This window comes from Brassica rapa, chromosome A02, assembly GCF_000309985.2.
Source record: "Brassica rapa cultivar Chiifu-401-42 chromosome A02, CAAS_Brap_v3.01, whole genome shotgun sequence".
In the NCBI taxonomy this organism is placed as follows: Eukaryota; Viridiplantae; Streptophyta; class Magnoliopsida; order Brassicales; family Brassicaceae; genus Brassica; species Brassica rapa.
The window spans coordinates 13360352-13379581 of NC_024796.2; the positions used below are offsets into that span (position 1 = coordinate 13360352).

The 19230-nt window shown below is 34.4% G+C and overlaps 2 protein-coding genes and 1 long non-coding RNA gene across 3 annotated transcripts; all 3 read right to left on the minus strand.

Annotated features, from left to right (window-relative positions):
* Positions 1-1946: 1946 nt before the first annotated feature.
* On the minus strand, positions 1947-9696 carry LOC117131837. The gene is made up of 2 exons (XR_004455240.1): positions 9516-9696; positions 1947-3733 (listed from the first exon to the last, which is right to left on the minus strand). It is a non-coding gene; the product is annotated as an uncharacterized LOC117131837 (long non-coding RNA).
* Positions 9697-10861: 1165 nt separating this feature from the next.
* LOC103852957 (transcription initiation factor IIF subunit beta) lies at positions 10862-12428 on the minus strand. The gene is made up of 4 exons (XM_009129860.3): positions 11874-12428; positions 11529-11768; positions 11377-11451; positions 10862-11291 (listed from the first exon to the last, which is right to left on the minus strand). Exons 1-4 carry the CDS (start codon positions 12066-12068, stop codon positions 11019-11021), a joined length of 783 nt encoding a protein of 260 aa, XP_009128108.1. The 5' UTR covers positions 12069-12428; the 3' UTR covers positions 10862-11018.
* Positions 12429-14811: 2383 nt separating this feature from the next.
* On the minus strand, positions 14812-18791 carry LOC103852959 (protein SHI RELATED SEQUENCE 5). Its single transcript, XM_009129862.3, has 2 exons — positions 15827-18791; positions 14812-15494 (listed from the first exon to the last, which is right to left on the minus strand). The coding sequence occupies exons 1-2, from the start codon at positions 16482-16484 to the stop codon at positions 15124-15126; spliced, it is 1029 nt and encodes a 342-aa protein (XP_009128110.1). The 5' UTR covers positions 16485-18791; the 3' UTR covers positions 14812-15123.
* Positions 18792-19230: the final 439 nt, after the last annotated feature.

Genomic DNA, 19230 nt, shown 5'->3' on the forward strand with positions numbered 1-19230 from the left:
TAAACAAACATGACTTACTTTGTTGAAGGTAGTTTAGTCCAGTAATTTAAAGTTTATTAATTTTTTTATACTAGAAAATCTAAGTTTCGAATCCTTCAAAATATGAATTATTTAGATTAATAAAAAAATTCTACATGAGATGTTTCAACACCAGAAAATCAAAGTTTCGAATTCTCAAAAATGTATATTATGCATATAATAAAGGAAAATTTTACATAAAATATTTAGCATAGTGAAAATAAAACTATTAAACTTAAAAATTTATATAAAAATGGCTCATAATTTATACTATTATTTGAAGAGTATTTTTTCTCTCTGACCTCTCAAATTGAAAGTTGAAACGGTTTTTGCTATTTTTAATAAATAATTATATTTTTTTGTAACCAAATAGTTAGATTTTTATTATATAGTAATAGTTCATATATATAACAATAATTGGAGAATGATATTGGATTTATTTATTTCATTGTCAAGTTTATAAGATCAAATTTAGTATATCACAGTTAAGCATGTGTCACACAATAGAATTTGCAAAGGATGACTCTTATTTTGTCATAAGAATTAATGTAAATACACTGATATCTGTATAAATTGACATATAATTCTTTATATATTATTTAAAAAATATTACGACATTTGAGATACGTCACTTATTATCACCATAATGATTCTTAGATTATTTAGAAAAATAGGTTGGTCAATCTAAATATATACTATAGTTCTCATTAAAATAACCATAAAATTAATATTAATGTAAAAAATATTTCTTCTTACTTTAAATATAAACTACGGAATTACCTAATGTGATTAAGATATGTATGACAATTAATTGTTTTAAATAATAGATTTAATAAAAATTTGGGTATCCTATACCATTTTTAAAATTTTATATTGGAAAATAAATTGAAAATAACATTAATCATAGAATAAAAATTAGCTTTTTCGTATATGTTATATTTTGAATTTTTAAAAACGACTATAAATTAATAAAACTATTAAAAAATTTGACATCAAAATTTTTGTGATGAATCGTTTACTTTTTTTCTTATAACAAAATGCAAATGAACATAAAACTATACAAGTAGAAAGTGTCATTTAATAGATTATCAGATTAATATATATATATATATATATATATATATATCTTTGTTTAAATTAAACTATATAACGTATAAAAATACATAATATTTTAGTTTCAAAAGTTTAATTGAAAGTATTGAAAACTTAATATTTTAATTTTAAAATTTTCATTGAATTTTAAAAAGGGTTATAAATTATTAAAACTATTAAAAGTCTCGCTTTGAAAATTCTAATATCAATGGTTTTAAAAAAAAATTGTCATCAAAATTACAGACTCAACTAAGACTTTGCTAACCAAACTGGGGCTCTGTATCCATGTGAACGATGAACGACAGTCGAATCTGAGCACTCCGTGCCAGGCTGACCGCTTTTTTGTTTTATGGTCTTGGTACATGGAGGAGATCCGAGTAATTGAAACTCTCTTTTAGACGCTTGATATCTTCCAAATATGATGCCAATCATATGTCATTTTTCAGGTTTTGAAACCATCTTCACCAATTGAGAACAATTTGTTGCAAACGTTACATGGAACTGCCGTAAACTCATCATACATTCAGTTACCAAAATAAGGGCTTCAATTTCCGAATGAAAGGTAGAAAGGCTAGCTCACTTATTCTTCGCCCCATTAGTCCATCAAAACCTTCCAAAGTGTTATACCATAAGACCTGGATTTTTTTTTTCTTTTCTTTCCATGATCCATCCGTGAAGCACTAACGACCTGATATATGTGGGGTGTTGTTTCTGTCCGGACCGCTGGATGCCGAACTGGATCTTGGGACATTTTGTCTTGTGCTTCATACCATAAGGTTGATTCTGTTTATGGTAAATCAATAGTAACTCGTGGGTCAATGTGAATACTTTGTTGTTCCGCCCTTTTCAAATATATCATAGAATCTATGGAAACTGATGGTTATCCCCTGGGCGGAACTTTTCAAAACAGATAATCCACATTAGTATAAACCGATTGTGTAGGGAAAATATTTGGATTTGATAGAATCAGAACCCACGTTTAAATATAATTATATACAATATAAAATAGAAAAAATGATTTTTTGGATTTAGTTAATAAATGTAATTAAACAAGAGTTATTGTTTTGTTTATGTGTTCACACCTACTTAATTATATACATAATAGATTATTTTTAAATTATTTAATATATATTTATTATTTTGTTATTTTATAATATGTAAAACATAAAATAATTAATAATAGGTTAAAAATATTATATACATAAGGCGAAGATCTTAACTTAATTATTTTTTATTTAGTCTCATGCACATGAGGTAACAACTATCCATAAACTACAATATCGTATATAGTTCTTCAGAGTCAAAATAACCAAATTAGATTTTATTAAAGAGGTAAGCAAAAATTATACCTTTTTACATGTATTCGGATATAATCATTTTAAATTATTAATTCAAAACCAATATAGTAAGTTATTTTTATTCTTTTAAAATTTTTAAATCAAATATCCAATTATTCGTATATCACAAAGTTGTTTTATATTTCATTTTCTCATCAATTATCAATTTTTTCAATTTCGTCATTCTTTAGCAAAGACAATCTAACTTCCTTTTTTGTAGTGTGACATTGAATTTTCTATAGCAATTACAACGTGAAATTGATTGATCCAACAGGAGAAAAATCAAAGTGAAAAAGGAAAAATTAGATTGGTCCAACGGTACAAAAAATAAACTGGACCGCCAAATAAAGTTGTTACAATCAAAAAATGTGACAGTTGTTTAAAAGTTTTAAACTTGAAAATATTACACATAGACATACTTTTAACCTACTTCAAATTCGGACTTCCGATTCCCGCTTCGAAACCGGAATCGGAATCAGAACCTTGTGGAAGCTTACGGAATCTCGCTTCCAAAACGCTTCTAAAATATTCTTTTTAAAAACACGTTGGAAGCTTACTATTCCGTTTTGGAATCAGGCTTCTGTTCTTAAAAAAAAAACACAATGTCTTCTATCAGTAAAAATATAAATTATAATTTTTAATTTATATAAAATCTAAATTTAATGGTACTGAATAGATATAATATAAATATAGAAATACTAAAATTAATACTGTAACTTATCTTTATGCATTAAGTTTTTTATTAAAGATAAATCATATTACAAATATATTATGTCAATTAATTATAAAGTATTAAAAATAATTAATATAATAATTTATTTTAATTTATGTGTATTTTCACAGTTTTAATATGAAATCATTTCAAAATTATTATAAATGAATAAATGCTTTATTTTAAATTTAAATCATAAATTTTTTACATCTAGATATTTAAAAAATTCTTATATATGTATATATATATGTATATAACACATACCCGCTTCCTAATTTTTAAAAAAAATTTGTTTATAAGCTTCCATACGCTTCCACTTCCACATACCCGCTTCCATTTCCATGTAATATAGCTTTTACACTTATACATACTTTTAACTTGCCGTGTATTTTATTCTTTGTAATTTACATCAAAACCATTGTACGTAAACACACCTAAAATTTAACATCGGAGAAAATTACCGCCGCACTCTTTTTACAATCTCCCTCACTTGTTCTCTTAAAATCAGCCACTAAACCCACCTTCTTCTCTCCTCACCTTCTCCAACTCTCTTTGCTGAAAACGATGGTGATACCTGTTGAGATGAAGCAATAAAGATCAAGAGTAAAGGCATGAAGAATCAGAACTATGGAAACAAGAGGGAAAGAGCAATTTGAATCAAGCCATACAGTTTGCCCTAATCCGAAACAAGAGTGTCTTGGAAGGCAAGCAAGGGTGTGGGCGTTTTTAAATGTCTCACCATCAGTCTCCATAAGGTCTGGAATAGTTTAAACAAGTGGTAGCAAGTGGATGGATCTGTTGGAGCTCAAAGACAAGCTAAAGTCACATGTTAAGCTAAGGATGTAAGAGAAAGAGGAGATGTCACTTTCATGGCTCAGTTGAGAGTGACTTGATCCCATGCTGTCTCCAATTGTTTATTAATTCCTATTGTCTCATTAGAAACTCTTGTATCTATTTATGTAACATGTCTGAGAAATTAATCAAGTAAGGGAATAAGAGATTCCTCCTTCTTACTCTCTCACTTTGCAACAATCTCTCTCTTTCTTATTCTTATGGTTCTAACTTAATCTCCTTAATCTATACACATAACCATCTCATAAATCATTAAAACTCACATGGTATCAAAGCATTTAAGCTCTTGAAACCTATTACTTCCGCAAATTTTTCACTCTGATTATTTCTTTTTCACAAATCCTTTTACTTTCTCTCATCATTCTTGAACTGTTCTTGAGTTGTTCTTGATGGATTCTGGAGAAAATTCAAAAATGGTTGTGATTCCGGTTACTCTTAAGGGAGCTAACTATCTGTTGTGGGCAAGGCTTGCTAAGACAGCTCTTGGAGGCAGAGGCTTCTGGGATATAGTTGAAGAAGGCAAGAACCCAAAGAAAACAATCCTAGGAGAGGATGGTAGAGAAGTGGTGGTTAGTGAGGCTGGCGACAAGAAGAAGAATCAAGAGGATCTCATGGTACTGTCTATTCTTCAGTCCAGCCTTGATGCTTCACTCCAGGAAGCTTATGGCTACTGTGAAACTTCAAAAGACCTATGGGATACACTCAAAAAGGTGTATGGAAACCAGTCCAACATCAGTAGGGTGTTTGAAGTCAAGAGGGCTATCAATACTCTCAGTCAAGAGGACAATGACTTTGATAAACATTTTGGGAAGTTCAGATCTCTGTGGGCTGAGCTAGAGATGTTAAGGCCAGCAACTATTGATCCAGATGTGTTGAATGAAAGGAGAGAACAAGACAAGGTGTTTGCACTACTCTCTACTCTCAACCCTGGATACAATGATCTAATCAAGCATATCTTAAGAGACAAGGAACTCCCATCCCTTGAAGAAGTTTGTGCTAGGATTCAGAAAGAACAAGGATCAGTGGGGCTCTTTGGAGGCAAGCAAGACTTGGTACTAGCAAACCAAGCTGAAGGACTTGCAAATAAAGGCACCTACAAGACTGAAGACAAGAAGGTGTGGATCTGTGATCATTGCAAGAAGAAAGGCCATGGAAAGGACAAGTGCTGGATCCTCCATCCTCACCTCAAGCCACAAAAGTTCAGAACCAACTACAATGATGCAAGAGCCAACTTCTCTGGTGACATGGGAGAGCCATCTACTCCAGCTACCATGCGCTCTGCTCCAGCAGGTGGTGAAGGCAAGGCTCTAGCTTCCAGTGGCAACCTTACCTTGAGGAACAATCAAGATGAAGTCATCAGACGTTCTGACATTGAGGCTCTCATCAAACTCCTCAAGGATAACTCTGGTAACACACTTGGTACCTCTTTACATGCCTCCACTTGTGGTATCTTGCTGAATGCTTTAACTGAACCTAAAATTACAAAATCTTTAGTTATAGATTCAGGGGCAAGTCACCACATGATTAGTGATCTTAGCTTAATTAAAAACATTGTTCCTGCCCTAGAAAATGTTATGATAGCTAATGGAAAGAAAGTACCAATCAAAGGTGTAGGTGATCTTAGGCTATTTGATAAAGATTCTAAAGCTTTCTATATGCCTAGTTTTACCTCAAACTTGTTATCAATTAAAAGAGCTACTAATGACTTGAATTGTAGTATTACTTTCACTCCTAATGATGTCTACTTTCAGGATATTGAAACTAGTAGGTTGCTTGGCAAAGGTGTAACCAAGGGAGACTTGTACTTACTTGAAGACACTAACCTATCAGCTGATTTATCTTATGCTCTAAATTCTATTTCTACTTTACCTAAAGATGTATTATGGCATGCTAGATTAGGACATCCCCATTCTCGTGCTTTGAACATCATGATTCCAAGTATTTCCTTTAAAAGTGATTGTGAGGCTTGTATTCTAGACAAACATTGCAAGAGTGTGTTCTCTAGATCAAGTACTATTTATGAACATTGCTTTGACTTAATCCACTCTGATGTATGGACTGCTCCATGCATATCTAGAGAACATCATAAGTATTTTGTGACCTTTATAGATGAGAAATCAAAGTATACATGGATCACATTATTACAATCTAAAGATAGGGTCTTAGAAGCTTTCATAAATTTTCAAACCCATGTATCTAACCACTTTAATGCCAAGATTAAGATTTTGAGATCAGATAATGGAGGAGAATACACAAGCAATGCTTTCAAACAACACTTAGCCAAACATGGGATGATCCACCAAACTAGCTGTCCATATACTCCACAACAAAATGGTGTAGCTGAGAGAAAGAATAGACATCTCATGGAGGTGGCAAGGAGCATGATGTTTCACACAAGTGTGCCCAAGCGATTTTGGGGAGATGCAGTTTTAACAGCTTGCTATCTAATCAATAGGATCCCCACAAAAGTCCTTCAAGATCAATCCCCTTATGAGGTACTTAACAAAAACAAATCATCTATAGAACATATGCGTGTGTTTGGGTGTCTTTGCTTTGTTATGATACCAAGAGAACAAAGAGATAAGCTGTCAGCCAAGAGCACAAAGGCAATATTTATTGGGTACTCTCCTCACCAGAAAGGCTATAAGTGTTATGCACCAGAGACCAGGAGAGTCTTAGTCTCAAGAGATGTGAAATTTGTGGAATCCAGAGGCTACTATGATGGAAAGAGCTGGGAAGAGTTAGAGAATCTGTCCCAATCAGCTTCGGATAGAGCCAACAATCTAAGGAGAGTAATGGAAAGACTTGGGATCAGTATACACCAAGAGAAATGCGCCAGTACACCTGAGGCGAGTCCCCACCAGTCCACTCCATCTACTGAAGTTGATACTGATGTGATTGAGATTCCTCACCTTGATCCTGAGGGGGACAATCAAGCTGAACATAATCAGGAGGATTCAACAAGTCATGATCAAGCTGGACATCATACAGAAGAGGAGCAGGATCATCACACTACTCAAGAGGAGCCAGTAGTGATTGCAAGCCAGCCTCAGCCTAATAGTGATCAAATAGGAACTGAGGAAAGTAGTTCACAGCAGCCGGTTCTAAGAAGAAGTTCTAGGATCAGAAAGCCGGTTGATCTAAACTGGAAGAACAACAGGGTCTACTTCAATGCTCAAGCTGTGGCCCATCCTATACAAGGAGTGTGTTCTCTAGCTCATTATCCCCAAGAACATGTGGTGTTTATTGGAGAGTTGGATCAGGAATACATTCCAAGGTCTTATGAGGAAGCTATGGAGCATGAGGAATGGACAGAATCAGTGGGCAGTGAGACTAATGCCATGATCATCAATGATACATGGTATGAAGCTGAACTACCTAAAGGCAAGAGAGCTGTAACAAGCCGCTGGATCTTCACCATCAAGTACAATGCTGATGGGACAGTAGAAAGGCGCAAGACAAGACTAGTAGCAAGGGGCTTCACTCAAACATATGGAGAGGATTACCTAGATACCTTTGCACCAGTTGCTAAACTTCACACCATAAGGATAATCCTATCTTTGGCTGTCAACTTAGAGTGGGATCTATGGCAAATAGATGTGAAGAATGCTTTCCTACAAGGAGAACTAGAAGATGAAGTCTATATGAGGCCACCTCCTGGCCTAGAACACCTAGTAAAGCCTGGAAATGTTCTTAGACTCAAGAAGGCTATCTACGGACTAAAACAATCACCTAAGGCATGGTACCACAAGCTCAGCACCACACTCAATGGAAGGGGCTTTGTGAAATCTGAAGCAGATCATACTCTCTTTACACTCACCAGCAAGCAAGGGATTGTTGTGATCTTAGTATATGTTGATGATATCATCATCACCGGGAGTGACAAAGAAGGTATACTCCTAACTAAAGCTTTTCTTAAATCATCTTTTGATATCAAAGACTTGGGAGAGTTAAAGTACTTTCTAGGGATTGAGATGTGCCGATCCAAGGATGGGCTATTCTTATCCCAAAGGAAGTACACACTTGATCTTCTGAATGAGGCGGGTGATCTAGGAGGAAGAGCAGCCAAGACTCCACTAGAAGATGGGTATAAGGTGCTGCGTGAGGGGGAGATTGAAGACAAGCCCTATGCTGATGTTAAACACTATAGGAGAATGGTGGGAAAGCTGATATACCTCACCATCACCAGGCCTGATGTATGCTTTGCAGTTAACCAAGTAAGCCAGCATATGCAAGCTCCCAAGATACACCATTGGAACATGGTTGAAAGGATCCTAAGATACCTAAGAGAGGCGCCAGGGCAAGGAGTGTGGATGGGATGCAACAAAAGTACAGAGATAGTTGAGTATTGTGATGCTGATTGGACAGGAGACAGAGTGGATAGGAGATCCACCACAGGCTATTGTACATTTATTGGAGGCAATCTTGTCACTTGGAAGAGCAAGAAACAGAAGATAGTGTCATGCTCAAGTGCTGAAGCTGAATATAGGGCAATGAGGAAGCTCACTAGTGAGTTGATCTGGATCAGAAACCTACTTCAAGACTTGGGTATAAAGACATCAACTCCAATCACGATGCATTGTGATAATCAAGCTGCAATACACATAGCTTCCAACAGTGTGTTCCATGAGAGGACTAAACACATTGAGGTGGACTGTCATAAAGTTAGGCAAGCAGTGGAACAAAGGATCATCTTACCTTGTTACACAAGAAGTGAGGATCAACTAGCTGACATCTTCACCAAGGCTGCAAGCACCAAGGTTTGCGAGTTCATACATTCCAAGTTAGGACTCGTAGATCTTTCATCACACTGATCCTCTTAGCCATGAAGAGTTCTACTCTTTTTCCTTGGCTTGGTTTTTATCCCATGAGGTTTTTCCAAGCTAAAGGTTTTAATGAGAGAATGCTTCATGGTTTCCAAGCTTGGCCAATTCCTATTGTCAAGCTTGAGGGGGAGTGTTGAGATGAAGCAATAAAGATCAAGAGTAAAGGCATGAAGAATCAGAACTATGGAAACAAGAGGGAAAGAGCAATTTGAATCAAGCCATACAGTTTGCCCTAATCCGAAACAAGAGTGTCTTGGAAGGCAAGCAAGGGTGTGGACGTTTTTAAATGTCTCACCCTCAGTCTCCATAAGGTCTGGAATAGTTTAAACAAGTGGGAGCAAGTGGATGGATCTGTTGGAGCTCAAAGACAAGCCAAAGTCACATGTTAAGCTAAGGATGTAAGAGAAAGAGGAGATGTCACTTTCATGGCTCAGTTGAGAGTGACTTGATCCCATGCTGTCTCCATTTGTTTATTAATTCCTATTGTCTCATTAGAAACTCTTGTATCTATTTATGTAACATGTCTGAGAAATTAATCAAGTAAGGGAATAAGAGATTCCTCCTTCTTACTCTCTCACTTTGCAACAATCTCTCTATCTTTCTTATTCTTATGGTTCTAACTTAATCTCCTTAATCTATACACATAACCATCTCATAAATCATTAAAACTCACAATACCAACGGCTCCAGGTTTGACTCGGTGAGAAACGAAGCAAAGTTCATGAATTTAGAAGAGGCTTGCGAGACAGGGAGTGATATCGATGGCCATGTACAACAAGGAGATGAAGATACAGCACCGTTTCAACAACCTGCTGTCCACAAATTCCCTAACCACACGAACACCAACCATAGCCCTTCTGCCCTCCACGATGACCTTTACTTAATAACCTCTAACCACATATCCTCTCTCTCTGAGCACACTAGGCCTGACCCTAACCTTTGTCCTCTAGGAGAGACACGTGACCACATAATTTCTTCACTTAACCTTTTTAGTATCCACGTAAACACTGACACCAACACATCTATATCTGACCACACATTACCTGGCTCCAAAACTAATCTTCCACATGAGTCCCCTCATAAGTCGTCTGACCCTAACAACATAACCACCTTTAGTCACAAGCCCACTTGTCTTTAGGAGTAATTTCGACCTAAAAATACACACCACAAGCTCGAAGTCCACTTCATGTAAAAATAACTTGTTATGTTTAGAGCTTAAAGTATGTCAAACTATAAACCTCTCTTTAAACTTTTAATCGTGTCACCGTTGAAAACAAAGTGATCATATATATATATATATATCTCCACGGTCAAATGAAATAAAAGATCTCCTTCTTCTACAGAATTATTATCTCCTCCCGTTGCGTTGGGTGATGATCTTCTGAATGGCGCTAGAAAATCTCCCCGCTCCTTTGGTTGACTTCCTCTAAATCATATCGCCTCTCTATATTCAATATTTCTCAAATAAATGGCGAGATCGATCGAACACATACAAAAGTGCAGAAGCGTATAGGCAAAGGGTAAAGTAATCGATTCTTTGAGAGACGATCCGATCCCTCTTCAGGTCCGAAGCTTTTTTCTAGAAAGTTTTGTTTTTAAAAGTTTTGATCCCTGCTAATGTTTTTTTCTTATAGGATCCGTGCAGTTTGATACCATTCTTGAAGGAATGTACATCATCAGCCTAAAACTCATTGTGGGATCAGGAGAAAGACTCGTGGTTCAAATGGTTGCTTCTACTTGTCAAGTCTCAACCAAACAACATTGCTGTCTCTCCTTCAGGTACTATCTGGACTGGTCACTATGTTAGTTTGGGTTGACATGATTTACAGATTGATTGTTTAGTTGCTTCTATCCATTATGGTTTTGCCACATTATTATCGGAGTATTGTACAAAATCATTAAACGTTGTTAAATTGCTTTCAGATTGCTAGTTTGAAACTTGTGCTCTGGCTAGAAAGGAGAACGAGTCGGATCAACCTTCTAAGAAGAAAGTCACTTGGCGTCTCTTCCAAAATAAGCTAACATTTAAAAGAAAACAATCACTTTCATAATTTGTACTTTTTTGCCTTCAATCAATACAAATTAAAATGTAACAACCCCTCTTCTCGGGCTAAAGTTCCTTTAATCAAAATGACTCCGTGGTTATAAGACATTGTGACTATGGCACATGTAGTCTATAGTTTACTCCCCACCTGTATCATCTTCACCAGCTTTCTTGTACTCTGGTTTAAGCTCATACGTCCCCTGGTTAGATCCTCTCTTATTGTACACGCACAGCTCGTTTAGTATCTCTTTCAAGAACTGAGCTGGTTGGTCCGTCTCCTGTACAAGCTGCTTCAAAGTCCAGTTTGGTTGGCCTTCGAATAGCTTAAACATTATAGCTTCGAGCTCCCCACGATCTCTCCTCGTCCTCTTCACCTCTGTTTGCTTCACTGGAGGAGGTTTCTTCTTCTCCTGCTCATTCATACACAACACACAAACACTTGGTGACACTAGTCTCACGCAAGGACACTAAGATGTAGAATGGTAATAATATTACCTTTGAATTGGAGGAAACTAAACCAAGCATTCCAGGCATGGGCCTCATATGTACTCCACGGTCGTTATCAATAACCTTTCAAGCTTATCTGATTAGCTTACAGTTAAAGAGAGGCCCAGAGAATGAGAAGAACAAACACTTGAGAATAATACCTGTATCTGTCTACTTTTAACCATGGATTTGCTTGTTCTCTCTCGACAAAGCTTAGCATACTCTTCAATGTCTTCGCCGTGTGGCTTCATATCGAACTTGTGCTCTACCTTTCCTTCGCTAGCTGGATCACCTAGATTGGCTTCGGAGAAGATACCCATTGGAACAAAGTCTTTAAACATGTTCAAAGCGTAGCTCTTTGGCATGTTCCCATACTCAGCACCAACCATCTCCATGAAAAACTAATAATAACAAGGAAACATCAACAACAAGTGTGTTCTTGAAATCACATCAGGATTAAAAGATTCCAACTTTAAGAATCAAGAACCGAAGATGTGGTCGAATACCTCGGTCTCGGCTTGTAGAGGATCAACGGATTCAACAACCTTGGCCAAGCTATTGAATCCAGAGGAAGAGGAAGAAGAAGAAGGAGCTTGCTTTCCCCAGGCCTTGGCGACAACTACAGGACTCTTCATCAACCAAACAGGTCGATCTGATTTTTCCAAATCGAGTTCATGAATGTTACTTCGATCATCTTCCATGGTCCACTCGAAAAGACTTTCTCTTTCTTGTCTGAATCGAATCTTTTGTTCCTCTTTCTCGTACTTACTTCTCTTCAGTTCTCAATCGAAACTCTGTTTGTTATGTCTCTTTCTTTACTCTTCGTGTTTTGACTATAAGCTTTGAAGCTTGAGGTGAAAAAAGAAATGAAAAATCTTCTGTGTGACCCGACCCGTTACTGAATACTCGGATTATTTGAGCCCAGGCCCATTAGATGTTTCGAGAAACAAAGGCTCGTTTACTATTTTCAAAAGCCCTTTTTTCTGGAGCTGTCTTTTTATAATTTTGCTGCCACTGTCACTCAGTTGTCTTGTTGAATTTACACACTATTACAAACAAATTGTATGTCTGGACCACGATCACGTGCTGATAAATATACACCGAGGTTAGAAATGGATGCCGTTAAATAAGTACATTAATGGAAATAACTTAACTAAATCCATGAGAAACCCTAACCACTACTTTCACTCAGTTGCTTGATGTACAAAGGGGGACCAATCTCTTTCTTTTAAACAATTTGCTCCGTTTTCTAGTTCTCTCATCTACTTACATATACTGTTGCATCTACACTAAAAATTAACTTTCTTTTGTTTTTGTCTTCAACCAATAAAAGATTGATTCATGTAAGTTTTAGTACTAGTTCAACATTTATGTATTGACAATATGCATTGATATTCTTTCTATAAGAGGAGAGTATCTTCTTATGTGGCGTGTAGAAGCCATGTTACTTGTATTTCTATTAGTGATTAGCCTTATACTCAATTGGGAAGTTAGATATTTACATAGAACTATATTGAAATATAAAGATATAAGGTAAATACAAGTGAGATATCTTATCCTAACAACTCAAACATGATATTTGCTTTTACTCATGATTGGTTTTAAGGGGTTGAGAGAAGTGAAAATGCAAAAAAGGTCCTTTCGAGGCGCAAATGTGATTCAATTTTGTTTTTGTTTTTATCAACATGCAATTTTTGCTCACATTGTCTCACTGTTTGATATTGACGTGTTGGGAGATTTACAGTATATGATTTGTGAAAAGAGGATTGAGATAAAGAAAGTAAGTGTCCTATCAATCATAATCGAGTTAGGTATAAGCAGAACGATGCATTTCAAAATCTTTTGTTCGATACTAGTCTCTCACTTTGACCATAAACTTTACAATTACAATGATATGATGTGTCGAGTCTTTGGACTCTTGGTGTTTCTTGACCCATTATTTCCCCCTTTTCAAAATAATTAATTAACAATTAATTTACTCGCAAACTATCCTTCCAAACTTAACCTAACCTATTTCTAATGGTAATCAATGAAAATGCCTAACATTTGACCTACGAGATAACTCTCGTACCATCGGAACCACATTGCGTCATAAGTAGGTAATAATAAAGGGAATATATATATATAAATAAAGTTATGGCTAGAGAAAGGAAAAACGATAAGCTAATCCAACGAGGACGTAGAGCTTTTGTGAAACAAGAAGTGCGACGTATTAAGCAAAGTATCATAGGGGGTGATCGTGATTTTTGGATCAGCTACTGACCTACAGGTACTACTGAAATTGATATATATAAAAATTAAACAAAATTAGTTTGAATGAGAGAGACTGAAAGAAGAGATCACATGTGATGAGTCAGATACTGTTCAGTTTTAGAGTAACTTCCATATTCTCCTCTGTCATTTTAACTTGACCTAAATCAAGCAATCTATAACAGTACTAGCTAATCATTATTGTCATTAGTAGTATCAGCTCACAGATACATGTCATATTTAATACCAGTGTACAAAAAAAACTAAACCTATTTAGACGTTCATCAATATGTATTTACTATATAGAATATATCAGTTGTTTGTAGATGTGTACACTGTACATAATTCTACAAATTGTAAGGAAAATTTTATATTATGAAATGAGGGAAATATTCGCTACTGACGAATGATAGATACATCCCATGCAAGTAGTGATCAAATACCTAAAATTAGGATAGTTCTGCAGGAAGGTAGTTTGGTGTGAATGCCCTATATTACTATCCGTTTACATTCATATACGCCAATTAACAAATCACATGTTACGTGTGGACTAGTAATTTAATTGACCTTATCGAAAATCTAGCTAGCTTTAGCGTCCTAATATTGTAGAGAGGGGTTGAATCTAGTGGAACTGGAACAATATCATCTCAGTGAAAACCATAGATATCATGTAAAACAAATGCATGTCCAGTTTGGTATATTCATAAATTTAATACATGAATATGATTTAAAGCCGCCAATGTTTTTTTAACTAATTTGTTCCATCTTTTCCGAGATGTTGGTTATATATATATATATATATATATATATTTGAGTTGAAAATAAAGTTCACATATGGAGAAATTCAACTGGGTAGTATAAAAATTATTTAAAGTTTTATTGAAATATGTTCTTAACTCTTTGATCAGTGGAACACAAAACCTAGTTAAGTCATCTTTAGATCCGGCAAGCAAACGTATAAACGGGGAAAAAGCAGCTTCGAGCTCAACACCAACCAGAAAGCTAATTCAATATCAAACCCAAAAATATTGTATTTAATCAAAAATGGATTTTTGATCAAAGTACTATATTTCGTAACCCACTGAAAAAGAGAGATAATTAATAACACATAAAATCCAACTAAGCAACTTCAAACAGAGATCGATCCTACGCAATGAACCAAGAAAGAGGTGTAGAAATGGTTTCACGATAAAAAAAAATTCTAACGAATAACCACAAGAGGAAACTGAGAAAAGTGAAATAATCGAAACATAAATTAAAAGATCAAACTTTAGAGGTGGAACAATAATACAAATCTCATTGATGTTATTATAAAATACGGATCACGCGTACGATGTGCATCTTAATCATCACCTTTATAAGTAGCAACCTATAACTAAGGGAGTTTGATCAAATTGCACGAAATTTCAAAAAGATAAAGTTGAGTACAACAACAAAGAAAGACATCTTATTACTATAACGTTGTAAAGATGAAGTAATATTCATAACTGAGTCTGAATCTAATCCTCAAGACCTCGGAGGTGTGAAGAATGGCGTACCAGCGATGAAGGAGTTCAGCTGATAAGGATAAAGCGACGAAGGATCGATCATTAATCCATTGTTAGTGTTTGCCGCGACAGTAACCGCCGTTTTAGCAGCTATCTCTTCGGCATTGGTGGTTGTGGCAGTGGAGGCAAGGAGGTCAAGTTGGTGATGGTGATCTTGATCTAGTCCTTGGTCATAAAGAATGCCTTTGAAGACATGTCCTCCTATGTTCACAGCCGTTTGATAAGCATATTCTTGTTCATCTTCATCATTCTCCATGGAGCTCACTCGAACGCATCGAAAAATCGCCGGTGAACTGACTTCCGGTGGTAAGTTTTGACTCTCCCCAAACCCTAAATTTCATTAATGATTATAAGAAAAAAAATTAAACAAACTAAGTTTTTTCGGCCTCTTATGGTAACATGTTCTTGATTTTATATCCAATGTAGAAAAACAAAATCTTTAATTATTTTTTGAATCGAGTTTTACATGGATAAGCCCTTTTATGTCGTCAGGTTTACTAAGAAACAGTAACTTAGACAAAATAAAGCAGCAATATTCACACGCAAATGATTTTGTACTTCTCCACAAACTTTCATAATTAAAGCTTTGACACTTTTTCAATCAATTTCGTTAGCTTAATTCATTATCATCAATAAACACACACACCATGATCAAATTTTACCTGAATTGGAATTAGCATTCACCAAACGGGTAGCAAGAGCCGATCCACTACCACCACTACGGTCTTTATCATCATTATCACCACCATTTGCTTCTCGTAGGCGTTTTGCTTTTGCGTTTTGCGTTTCACGGCTGGTGGCTGAATGGTGCTGCAAGGAAGCGTGTTGAGCTAAACGCTCACGGCGTTTAGCAGCAGGAACCCAAGTGCTCTTAACGTGAGTCTGACAGTGAAAGCCTCGGCTTTTACAACACGTTCTACATCTCAAATGAGGACAATCTTTCTTAGCTTGATTCCCACAATCTTGACAATTCATACCTCCTAGCCTTGTCACCGAGAATCCTCCGGGCTCATGATCGGAGACGACGTTGAAGTATAAGCTTCGGCTCCGGTTATTGTTGTTGTTGTTGCTGCTGCTTGGGACCATTCCAAAGGAGTATAAGTTTGTAGAAGCTGTGACATGATGCTGTTGTTGTTCTTGTTGTTGTTGGAAGTATTGTGGAGGCCAAATCTCGAAACCCTTGTTGGTGTTATAGATCTCGTCTTTGTAAAGATAAAGATAATTGCTCTTGTCTTGTTGATGATGGTCTTTGTCTACATGATGATGATCTTGCTTGTTGTTGATGTTGTCTCTCCCTCCTAGATAGAAGAATCCTGCCATTTCCTTCCCAAGTGATAATCCACATCACACACACAACATACCCAAAAGAGATCCAAGAAAGAGTCGGAATGTTTTCTTTGCTTGGAGAGATTGAGAGTAAATGATGTGGAAGATTGGATTAATTAAGAGAATGCAAACGCTGCCATATAATTAGTCTCTCTTCTTCATTTTAAGACAGTAAATTGTGATCTCTGAAAGTGGTAGTTGCTGAGTTTTTTCTGGAGAGAGAGAGAGAGAGAGAGAGAGAGATGAGGTATTTAAGACATAGAGAGTCTCATGAAGATCTTTTGCTTTGGAGACTTCACTACAGTTGTTTTCCAGCTTGAGTGGATCCCCATCACATAAATATCACTCACTATATATATGTTTAAATGAGAAAAGAAAAAGAAAAATATACTGACACATTATTTTATATAATTTTCTTAGAATAATCATGCAATATGTTTATTTTCATGGCTTCAACTGCAGCATTCGAAAAAACTTGTGCTTTGAAACATCGATCCAAACCAATACAAAATAGTATAGAAATTGAGATTTCACTATTTATTCACTATAGCGATCATATTTATTCTCTACATCTTTTATCAGTATTTTCATAATCTCTGTTACCACCGAAATACATGAAAAGGATAAAATTAAATTATTCTGCACTATATATATATATATATATATATTAAATAAAGTCATCGAAATTAAATTATATACAGTTATAAAATATTTAATTGTTGTAAATATCTACATGCGTTCAAAAGCTTTCAAGAATTTATTAGTTATGTACTTATGTTCATCTATGCAAGTTTCTACTAATCATCACTTTATTTCTCTAATATTTTTTTTTAAAAAGCAACATATTTCAAATTATTAAAAATATTATGAAATGTACTAACACATCTAAATAAAGAGCTTAACGTGTTAGATAAAACTAATTTGATTTGGTTTAGTTAAAATAAAAAAATATTTATACGTGGTTTAGTTAAAATAAAAAATATTTAAACTTCAATTTAAATTTAAAAGAATATATATAACTCGATATACTCTTAAAAACAGTAATTGAACTAATCTAATTTTCTATATCCAAAAGATCTAACTAAAATAAAGACATCTATATTATTAAAATAGAAATACAAATATAAATTCATCCTAAAATTTACAACTTATTTATAAGTCAATGCTACTGAAGTATTAAATAACCTTAATTTTAAGTAATCATTGTATTTTTCTATTTTATCAAATAATTTTCTAAAAAAGTTTAGCTAATTTTTTTGTTTTCAACATATTTCCTAAACTTATTTAGCTAAATTTTAGGAAAATTCAAGTTTAAAAAATGATTTTTAAAAATATTATATAATTTATTTTGGTAAAATAATATTATGTAATATTTCTGAAGTATCATATAATCCATTCACATTTAGCTTGTAAAGCCTAAACTATATGTATTTCGAATATTCCTAAATATATGCTTAACCATTCAACAATAAAATCTATATATGCTATGATTTATTTTTGAATTACTTGTAGACTAATCTGGATTTTTATAACCGAATATTCATTTTTAATATTTCTAAATCTCACCTAAAATATCTATTTCAAATATTTCTAATATATATTTTTAATCATTTCTGTTACTATTAATTATTCACAACAATAAAATCTATCTATACTAAGTTTTAAATATCATTGAATTACTTGTAGAATAATATTTAATGTTTATAACTGAATACTTACTTTTATGTATCTAAATCTCGTCATATAGTCTATATCTATTAAAAATATTTAAGATATTATTACATCTGGGAAACGATTTCGTATTAAAAGAAATATAACTCAAACATATCAATGGATCAATATTTGTCGAAGATTTATTTTGGCGCACAGTCAATATTTTTTTACTATTTAGTTATTATGTTTATGAACATTTTAAAATATGATAAATATTTAAAATATTAACTAATAAACATTTGAATAATTTTGCGTATATAAAATAAAAATAAGTATCCGCATAAGCATGCAGATCAAGCTCTAGTATTATTTTATAAGAAACCTTTCAACCTAGATGCAAATTAGGCTTGGGCATTCGGAGTCCCAATTGGGTTTCGGTTTTATCCAATCGGGTTTTGGTTTTTCGGGTTTATCAAAATCAGCCCCATTCGGATTATATGAAAGTTCGGTTCGGGACCGGTTCGGGTTCTATCGGGTTCGGATCGGGGTTAGTAAATCTTCAAAGAACCGGTACAACCCAATATACTTTCGGGTTCGGGTCCCAATAGGTTTTTCGGTTTAAAAGTACCTGATTTTACCTATTTTATAACCAAAACATGAGTAAAATTGGTTCTTCAGTTTTAAAATACTTGATTTGTACCTATTTTGTAACCAAAACTTAAGTAAAATCGATTCAAAAATAAAGAACATCAACCGTGATCATTCAAAATTAAACGAAAAGTAAACATATTTACTGATAAAAAAAACCAAATAAATAAAAGCATAAAACGAAAATCAAGTTCTCATGAAATGAAAAACATTGTTTAACGGAAAAAAAATCAAAATCTAAATACTTAAATATTCAACGGCCATCTTTAAACATCAACCTTCATGTAATAGAACCACCAATATTCATCTAATAGATAAGTATTTTAGATGTTCAATATTTCTTAGTGTATTTTGGATACATATTAGGAATCGAGATTATGTTTGGTACAAGGTCTTTTCGAGGTTTTGAATGTTTCGGGTTCTATCGGATATCCATTTA

What these genes read in the sequence shown, in the direction of transcription:
- LOC103852957 (XM_009129860.3), bottom strand. Translation starts at nt 12,068, where the DNA reads ATGGAAGATGATCGAAGTAACATTCATGAACTCGATTTGGAAAAATCA. An exon ending in CTCTACAAGCCGAGACCGAG is followed by an intron (nt 11,769 to 11,873) that starts GTATTCGACCAC and finishes TGTTATTATTAG; the next exon opens with TTTTTCATGGAGATGGTTGG. An exon ending in TAGTTTCCTCCAATTCAAAG is followed by an intron (nt 11,292 to 11,376) that starts GTAATATTATTA and finishes ATGAATGAGCAG; the next exon opens with GAGAAGAAGAAACCTCCTCC.
- LOC103852959 (XM_009129862.3), bottom strand. Translation starts at nt 16,484, where the DNA reads ATGGCAGGATTCTTCTATCTAGGAGGGAGAGACAACATCAACAACAAG. An exon ending in GAATGCTAATTCCAATTCAG is followed by an intron (nt 15,495 to 15,826) that starts GTAAAATTTGAT and finishes AATGAAATTTAG; the next exon opens with GGTTTGGGGAGAGTCAAAAC.